The sequence below is a fragment of the Anopheles ziemanni genome, chromosome X (genome assembly GCF_943734765.1).
Source record: "Anopheles ziemanni chromosome X, idAnoZiCoDA_A2_x.2, whole genome shotgun sequence".
NCBI classification, from domain to species: domain Eukaryota; kingdom Metazoa; phylum Arthropoda; class Insecta; order Diptera; family Culicidae; genus Anopheles; species Anopheles ziemanni.
Window position 1 is genome coordinate 10,774,342 of NC_080707.1, and position 9,866 is coordinate 10,784,207.

A 9,866-nucleotide genomic window follows, 5' to 3' on the forward strand; every position below is an offset into this window, starting at 1 on the left:
TCAGTAATACTAAGTGTAATGCGCAATCTGATAACGAACTGATGGAAGGTAAGATAAACCGTGTTCAGTTATGCTTACAAGCAATGTTTTAAAAGTTCTCATGTTTGTTTTCATACCTTCGTTTAAATCTACTTTTTATTGAAATATTGAAAGTTAGTTGTATCACAAGGCACTTGGTTTGCAGAGGAAAACAATATAATTAGATGTTTGGTGGAATGGTGTGTTCATACAGTGAATCATTGACTTTTGTTTGAGCACACTGTTCTACCGAATATTTTATTTATTTTTCGCTTTTAATGTTAGTGATGTGTATAAAGTGATCCATAAGCTGAATCCAGCAGTGCTAAAAGAGCAGCTGTAGAAGTGCAATATTATTTCAAGTTGTATTAAAACGCAAACCACTCGTGGAGGGAAGCAGGATGGAGGAAATGTTTGGTTGAATGTTGGTTATCGATAGTGATTCATTTGCTTCTATCGATTGCCATCACTTAACCGAACGTTTACTTCATATTTCGAATTTGTTGCAAGTGTGCGCATACAGTGATCATCAAGATATATCCGGTAGAGGAAAGGAGTTAGTTGCTCTGATTGACGGTGTGATTATTTTGGAAACGTCGAAATGACGCAGAATGTTTGTAGAATACCTGCGTTATTTCTGCGGATCCTACATAATCACAATTTCAGTGAAAAGGAGATGGTAGTGAACAATTTATAACAAAGTGAAGCTGCAAGCAAACCGAAAGCAAAGAAAACAAGTATGGTTAGATGTTTGGTGGAATGTTTTTTACTTACAGTGAACCATTGGCTTCTATAAGTATTGAACATTTCATCGAATATTTGATACATAATTCGCGTCGTTCGACAGTGTTGTTGCTGCATCTGCACGCTCTGGAGACATTTAGCCAGAGGAGTTCAGAGATGGATGTTGGTTTGAGCTGTTCGATGGGCTTTGTATCTGTCGTTCTTACTGTTTCCTCTTGGATCTGATTGTGGAACATTTTCCGTTTGATATGATTTCTTATTGCAACAGGTGATTTCTTTCCGTTCCATTGATTGAAAGTGATGGTGATTGTGTGTGTGTGTGCATGTGCCGTCAGTTTCCAAACGATGCCCATAAAACTCAACCGTGATCTGGCAGACCCGTATCTGGGCACCCAACTTATTGCAATCGATGTACCCCCTCCTTGAGCGTTTGATATCGTCTTATATTCCCCTCTGCCACACACTTCACGTGTGTGTCTGTGTGTGTGTGTGTGTGAGAGAGAGAGAACAAGATAGAGAGCTGGAGGAAAACTTACCGCCTCCCTGCCCGACAATATAGCCGCAACCGGCTCTTCAGGCGCTCGCCTTCAGTGTTGTGTATCCTTCGGGTACATTGTTGTTGTTGATGGCAAGAGGGCAACCGCGCCCCGCCACCCCATCCGTTCAGCACCGTTTGCGCCTCACCACCTTGCAGCGTTAGTTAATGGCACTTTCATTGAAAGGACCTGCCTGCCGTCTACCTCCGGTGTACCCTCCGGGGGCTCAACCCCTATAGACGTCTCGCTCGCCATGTTGCAGCCCTATTGAGTTCGGAGCAGAACCAAAACGCGAATGAATCCTTGCGCAGGTACCGCCCCGTTTGTGTATGTGTGTCGCGCTCGGCTGGCCAATCGGGCCGTGTGTGTGGTTCGAACAATCGTGGCAGCTCGGCGCTCGGGTAGGATTCGGGCGATCGGCGAGGTCCTGTTTTGTTTCCCCCTTGCTCGGTGCGCCTGTGTTGGTGCGCCGGTGTCGGCTTCCCTACCCCAAATGCCGACCATTTAAAACCGTACGCACCGCGCCGAAAGGACATCAATCGTTGGCGAACGTCCGAGCGAACAACAGCAGTCGTTTCCTAGAGAGCGTGCAGTGATCCTTCGCCCAAGAGTCGCATTTTCAGTGACTGAACAGAGCGTTCAGAGTTCAGAGTTCAGAGAAGCAAAGATTGTGTGCCTGGGTGTATGTGGTGGAGTGTTTAGTGGCAAACCTCAGTTTCCAAGTACCAGTGAGCTGGGATAGCGGGTGTTCGCTCCAAGCGAGGATAGTGCGTCCATCAAACACATCAAAAAGCCAAACCAATCGTCAGTCAACCAGTGGCGTCACCCGTTCTGTTGCCGGCCAGATGATGTTCAGCAGCCTGCCGCAGGTGCCGCAGGAACGCAGCCAGGAGATGCAGTCGCCAGTGAGCTCACCGGAGCTCATCGATCCCCGCTACAACCACATGCGGATTCCGGCCGCCTCAAGTAAGTGTCAAAATGTAATTTGCTGAAATTTTGAAGGGGGGAGAATGCCAAAGTTTGCGGGAGGCTTGGTCGGTGTAGTATTACAGAAAAAGACCAACCGAGCGGTACTGTTTTTAGACGTCGGCACCAAAATGAGCAAACTCCCGTTAGTTCGTCCCCTGAACTCTCGGTTCCATTGTGTGCCGGTTCCATTGTGTGTGTTTGCCGGCGGCTGATGTGGACTGTGCTTTGCTACTCCACAATGGAGTTGATGTGAATGCCGGTTAGTAACCACCGTTTTCTCCCTCTCTGACTCTCCCGCAGGTCGCATACTGTACGACGTGCCGTGCAAGGTATGCCGGGATCACAGCTCGGGCAAGCACTACGGTATCTACGCGTGTGACGGGTGCGCCGGGTTCTTCAAGCGGTCGATCCGCCGCAGCCGCCAGTACGTGTGCAAGTCGAAGTCGGACGGGCCGTGCGTGGTGGACAAGACGCACCGGAACCAGTGCCGGGCGTGCCGGCTGAAGAAGTGCTTCGAGGTCGGCATGAACAAGGACGCGGTGCAGCACGAGCGCGGCCCGCGCAACTCGACGCTCCGCAAGCAGATGGCGCTGTTCATCTCGAAGGACTCGCCGCTGCGCCACGACATGATGCTGACGCCCGGGTTGCCGCTGCCGCCGCACCACCATCACCATCACCACCAGCATCACCATCACCTGCAGCAGGCGCAGCAGCAGCACCATCACCATCAGCTCCAGCAGCAGCACCAGCATCTGACGCACGGCCACGGTCTGGACCTGTCGGTTCCCGGGCGCAATCCGTTCCTGACGCCGCCCCCGTCGACCGGCCCGAGCGGCTCGAGCGGCGCACCCTTCGCCCATCACCTGCCGCCGGTCGCGGTGCCGTCGCTGTTCGCGGCGGCGGCGGCAGCGGCCACCCATCCGCTGGTCGCGGTCGACGCGATCCGGGAGTCGGCCGCCCAGCTGCTGTTCATGAACGTGAACTTCCTGAAGAACCTGACGCCGTTCGTGCAGCTCCCGATGGCCGACCAGCTGGTGCTGTTCGAGGAGTCGTGGCGCGAGTTCTTCATCCTCGCCGTCGCGCAGTACCTGGCGCCGGTGAACTTTGGCCAGCTGCTGCTCGCCTACGAGTACCTGCACCGCGGCGATCCGGCCACCGTCCCGCTCGCCGCCGACTGCCTGCTGAAGGAGGTCGACATCTTCCAGGAGATCCTGGCGCAGCTGGCGGCGCTGCGCGTCGACGCCAACGAGTACGTGTATCTGCGCGCGATCGTGCTGTACAAGAGCGAGTTCGAGCTCGGCGAGACCAGCATCTCGAGCGTCAGCTCCGACGGCTCCGACCTCACCACCGCCTCCTCCACCGCCGGCTCCGGCTCGTCCGGCAAGTCGCTCGGCGAGGTGGCGACGGTGCGGGCGCTCGAGGAGAGCGCCAAGGAGGCACTGGCCGCCTACATCAGCACCTGCCGCCCCGGGCCCTCCAACCGCTACCGGGCGCTGCTCCAGCTCCTGCCGCTCCTCCGCAGCGTCTCCAGCTACACCATCGAGGAGCTGTTCTTCCGGCGCAACATCGGACCGGCCCCGCTGCTCAAGCTGCTGCTCGACTTCTATCGCCAGAAATAGAACGAGCCTCCAACTCCGCGGCCAGCCCGGCGACCACGCCAACCATCTGTGATTGTACATAGGACTACCGACCTAAACTACCGCCTCTCACCCTACGCTTAAGCCTACGCGGATCGTCTCTAGCCTGTAACTAGTTGCTCTAAAAAGCTCTCCCTCTCTGTACAGAATCCCTGCCTCTAACTAAATACGTCTAATAAATACGCCAAATGTTGTAAAAGAAACCATCCCGAAGGTTATTTCTGTGGGAAACCGGGGACAGGGAGCGTTGTGAAAGAAAAGCTTACAACAGGATACAAAAGGAACACACACACACACACATAGGCCGAGCGACCAACAAAACAACCATTCAGCACCAGAATCAGCAAGCTAAGCCGTCAAATGAACCGGTAATTGCCCACTCAGGCTTTTCTAGCTTTTCCATTCCGAGCCGGTTCCGTCGCAACGGTTTTCCGACCCTGGTGTGTGCGTGTGCGTGTGTTTGTGGGGAGTAATCCTCTCATCGCGGATTTGTCCGTCCATGCCCTCGGTGCGCTCCGGTCCAGGGTCCAGACCGTTCGGGGCCGTTGGTTGGCATTTCTGGGAAGTATGAGTTCCGGAAGGGACACACTTTCCCGCAAGCAGATCGGAGTTGGCTTCTTCTTTTTTGTTTTTTTTTTTTTAGTTCTCTGCTTCGGGGAAAAACGGAAACCGTTTACCGTTGGCCTTTTCATTCGTTGGGTTCTTGCGCAGGTATTCTAACGAGACGCTAACCCCGAGCACGATCTTGGCTTTATTGGCGGCTCGATCGTCGCGAAGTCGTTGAGGATGCGCCCGCCACGCCTCTTCCGTCCTTTTTTCCCGGGGAGAGGGGGGAGTACTTATGGAAACGATGACGCTGAAGCGCAGAAAACCCGCTCGTATGACAATGGGAACCATCGCTGTTGCGTTCCCGCGGTGCCTTCCGAGACTTTGAACAAACGTTTTGGAAGTCAGCGAGCTCGTATTGCCCCCTCCCTGGGAGGAGCGGTTCCGAGCCCGCGAACTCCGTCAGATCCGCTCCCACGGCTGTTCGGGAGGGATGTGTACCTTACTTCACCGTCGATTCTGTGCCGGTGTGCTCAGAAGAAAAGAAGCAAAAGGATATCGCTGCCAGCCCATCGGAGACGCTTCCAGCGGAGCGTCGTCGGATGAAAGAAGTGGATTATTATTTGTATTATTACACACCATCGCCAAGTTGCTCGCATTTCGCTGCGAATGCTTATAACGCAAGTCAACCTTTACACACACACACGCACACACAGGGAGAGTGATGTTTCCCAGCGTCGGGGTATTGTGCGTTGGCTTTTTTGTGTGAGCCGAGGCTCAGGTTGCCTCGGTTCTGGTTCCACCCCCTGGCATCCGATCGGCAAACATCTCCCGCGTATCTTCTGCTGCCGATCACCCGGGGTCTCGCTCTCTATATCTGGAAGGTGGTGGGAAACACACACACACAGCATCGAAAAGACACGGGAAACCCGTACGCCAAGCAAGGATAAAAACCGATCCTTGCAGCGTGCAGCGTCAGCTCCCGACACTGAATAGCTTGAATGGAAACGGATTTACGTAAAGTGAGTAGCCTCCCCCTCCCCACCCCGCCCCTTGTCCTCATTTCGGGTGTGTGTTTTGTTGTTTTGGCTCGGTGTGGAGGGGCAGCCCGACGCACAATGAAGCGAGAAAAAGGATCCGTTTGCGAGCGCTTCCTCCGATCTCCTTCGACGATCGCTGTTGAGGCATCCGGTTGGCCATTGTTCGCACGGTTTTCGGCAGGACGCGCAGCTCGTATTACACCGCTACACCCATTCGCACCGCTCTAGCTACCCCCCCCCCCCCCCCCCTCCTCCCCCCACTATTCCGGGGGAAGATGTCGACAAGAAGTCGGCGGATGCGACGAAGTCGCAGGCAAAGTCACGGCCAGGGAGATCCTCTGCAGATCCTGTGCAGGCGCAAAATCAGCTAGTCAACGGAGCAACGGTGGCCATTCCCCTTTGCCAGACAATGCTTTCGCGTCGGGCAGAATGGAAGGATAATTGCTCACACACAGCCGTACCTAAGTACTGGTTGTTTTTTTTTTTTTTGTTTATGACATTGAGCTACGGCGGAGATATGCAAAGAGCTTGCAGAACACGGTAGGGTAGGAAAGACGGGCAATCACTATAATTTTACCAAACCCAACTGTGCACGGTGCCCAATTTATCCTAATACACATTCAAACATCAGTTATTTCGTAACACTAAGTCGGATTTTCTTAGTTGTTTCACTTAAATGATTATTCAAATGTTTCCAAATTAGTACAAACTCCTTTTCAATGGAGTATCATCAATTTTAACTGTTTCAACCATTGTCTTACTTATTTTTGTCAAATTTTGATCTTTTCCATCAAATAAATTTCGTTTTCTTGTACTGTTAATTAATTTAATTGATTATACTTGAAATTTATCTCCTCCTTATTTTTTTTTAATGTATCTTATTTTTACTCTCAATGATTAAAACCACCATCCTTTGTGAAGTTTTGTATACTTCGAGCATTATTTCATTCCGCATCAACGTTTTATTCCATGAATGTTGCTATGTTGGATGCAAAGCAAAACGAGTGATTGCTTCCGGATTGTTTTCCATGTGTTTAACAAATATGTCCAGCAAAGCAAAGATATTTTATGTCTGTTGAAAGATTTGTTTTTCATTTTTAACCCACGTTAGGTTCGTAAAACAAGTGCCACACATTTGGCACATGTTCTTAATGTGTTTTGAATTACCAAGATGTCCTTTTTTTAGCAACAATTATTATTGTTTTTGTGGTCGTGTGCAGATTTACCTTACTCCAATCAATCTTTCAGCTTCTTCAAAACTATGTAAGCATAAAGATGGCTGTTTCCAATAGGAAACACAACGGTATTTTTCAGTACCGTTTCATACTTTCTCGCAAATTATTTGCAGTTTTTTTCAACGGGTAAAAGTCTGAATATAAAACAAAGCTATTGTTTTCTTGTACACTAGACGTACTACGTTAATCACCGGGTGATTTAAAGCACGAAGATGCCAAGGTAATATTCATTGATCGTATATGTATATTTTTAGAGCAACACCTCAGTACCTCAGCTTAGGAGAAATAAAGTGAACTTGGATGTTACTTCATTTAATATTTGAATAAATCTAAACAAGTTCTTTACAGAATGTACCTTTAAACTTGTTTTAGATTTGTATCGTTTGGTAATCTCTCGATTTATTGAAGACACCATTTTCATTCATACACTCATTCATTTAAATGAACTTTGTCGCGAAGCACATTGAAGACATGAAATCGTTTTCCAATTTCCAACAAAATCATATCAAGTTTGTTTTTGTGCTTTTTGCACAAAAAAATCAAACGAAAGCCAACACTCAAAGATCAAAACTTTCCACGTATTAATTCAAAGGGGACGCGGGCCGCCTCTAACGTTCTTGCGGGCCGCATGTGAATGTCTACCGTAGATACCGTACCGTGGGTAGATCACACGGCAACGGTGTAAGAATATTGTATGTACGAGAGTTACAGACCTTCAAACTACCTGTGCGAAGACGGGTTTAGCGAGTTTTTGAGAATGATATTTACGCTACCGTATTTTCTACCCGTTTTTGCATATTGCGTACGTCAGACATAAGTTAATGGTTCTTAGTAGATTTAAAAAGAATTATTTTCTCCATTTTATTTTAGCGGAATTAACGCATTCTGTTTTGCTATGCGCCGCATCACCTTCCTCGTATTTGAATAACGGTTTTATTCGGATCGTACATATAATTTTAATTCAATTAATTATAATGTAAACTGTTTATTACTTGTCTAAATGAGTTCATTCAAATACTTGGTGATTTTTACGAGTTACTTCGAAAGAATTTAAGAAGGTAGAAAATTGTGTAGCTTAGCTTCCTGCAATTTGTTGGATTTTGATGATGAAAACTGATACTAGTTATGCCATTAGATAAAGTGCTTCAAGAGAAAGAGAACTTAATCAAAATCCTTTAATTTGATGTTGAATGTGAAACAACATGCAAAAAATTAACTTTATTGGGAGAAACTAAAAAGATCAATCCACTGCCGTATATTTCTTTTGGGGATTCATTAACACCAGGTTTACGGACGTTTCTGACGTCGTGTAACGTTTCTGCCGGGTCGATGAAAATGGTATTTACTCAATAAAAACTAAATGTATACGTACTTAATCTGAACTGCGGAATACAAATCACTACACAATAACAACTTAGCACGGAAATAATAACACTACTTCAAAGATATAAATCCCTAAAAACAACGGGACCTTTAAGAGTTTTTTTTCAGTTTTGAAACAACCGAAAAGTTATTAACGAAGTTATTTGATTGAGAAAAATAATAAATCCTCATGAATTTCGTGCAACAAAATGGCAAAAATTTATGTTCAATAAGCTCATCGAAATTAATTGAGGATTTCGCTAAAAAATGGCACGTAAAAATGTTTTCTTTTAATTTTTTCTGGGAGTTTGTATTGTATGTAGAGAATTTGGAATTTACCAAACCTTCTTTAGTTTTAAGAGTTTTGTTTTTGTACTTCTTAGTGAAGCAATAAATGGCGATAAAAAATATATATAGAAAATATGTTGATTAAACATTTTTAAAAACTCCTATCGAAGTAATAAAAATTAAAGTTTGCATAAATACTATCTACGGACGAGTTTTGCATCTCTTTTACAAACGAGAGTTAAAGTTAAAGAGAAGGTAGAAGAAAAAAGACCAATACTTCCAGCTGCAGAAGTTAACATTTCTCAATAATCAGCCATTTCGAAGCTGACACATTGAATGCATTGAAAAATCTATGTTTAACATAAATTATCTTCTTCTTATGTAGCACAAACGTTTCCAAAGTGTGGCAGGGCCTCTCTCTGAAGAGAGTTTTTGTGACCGAAAGATGGTATATTGTAGATCGTTGATCTCCGTAATACCGGGGGGGTGCTGGACTCGAGATTCGATCCCACACCTGAGGCGTGGTGTTTCCTCGCGCTACCACTGCGCCATGGGCACCTCAACATGATTAATAGCGTCATCCATATATAACGGGTGACGTGGTACGGAATGTGTTAAAGATGTTCGAGTAGCGTCGCATCGGTGGTTTTGCTAAAATGGAACCAGTGTTCATTTTGTCGTTCGAGAAACCAATCGCAAAGGCCGGCCCTTGCGAGCAAAGACGTTGTTGCAGCAAACATTGTTGGGAGCTATAAAAATAAACGGCCGCACCAGAGAGACGTGCCTGCCACCGCAAGGCGAATCACGAAGTTACCGAGCGGAGTTTGTTTTTCGGTTGCCCGGAATGTTTGACGGCTGCTTGTTTACGGTAAACAGTTCGCCCCCGAGCGATGGTTGGTGGTGGTTGTTGTCCGACCCATTAGCACCGGTACCGGTACCGCAATGGTCTTCATTAACCGGGTGCTGGTCCCGGCATGCGGGCAAGGGGCGTTGAGCTGCGAATGGTCCATTATGGGTTATGGCGGTTTATGAACTACCCTTGGCCGGTCCATCCGGGGGCCGTTGTTTTGATTCAACGACGGCTGTCAGCGTCTTCTTCCCACTAAGAAGCCAACGGTTCGTGGTTCGGGGCGGGGAAAGCGTATCGTTTTGCCTACCCACCACGGCAGCTCCGCTCCGGTGGAATTTTCAATGGAAGATGTGCTACCCAGCAACAACGGGTACCCGTGGAGTCCGTGCCAGGACGAAGGAGGACTACCCCCGGGGAGAAAGCGCATTTCCCGATATGGAGGCGGTTTGTTTTGGCACAACATATTTGCCGTGGGTGTTACCCCACCCCCTCCCGGGGAGGGTGAAAGGAGAGGGTTTGATTTTCCATAAAACCGAAAAACCAAAAACTACTGCCAAAGCCATTAAACTATCGATAATCGTAGCAAAAACCCTCGGCCCTCGCTACCTGGAAAAAGGAGTTGTTTTTCCCTCTTTCGGTCG

At 47.8% G+C, this 9,866-nt stretch overlaps 1 protein-coding gene across 1 annotated transcript; it reads left to right on the forward strand.

Annotated features, from left to right (window-relative positions):
* The first annotated feature begins 2,143 nt into the window (after positions 1-2,143).
* LOC131290924 (protein tailless) lies at positions 2,144-3,886 on the forward strand. The gene is made up of 2 exons (XM_058320111.1): positions 2,144-2,264; positions 2,568-3,886. Exons 1-2 carry the CDS (start codon positions 2,144-2,146, stop codon positions 3,884-3,886), a joined length of 1,440 nt encoding a protein of 479 aa, XP_058176094.1.
* Positions 3,887-9,866: the final 5,980 nt, after the last annotated feature.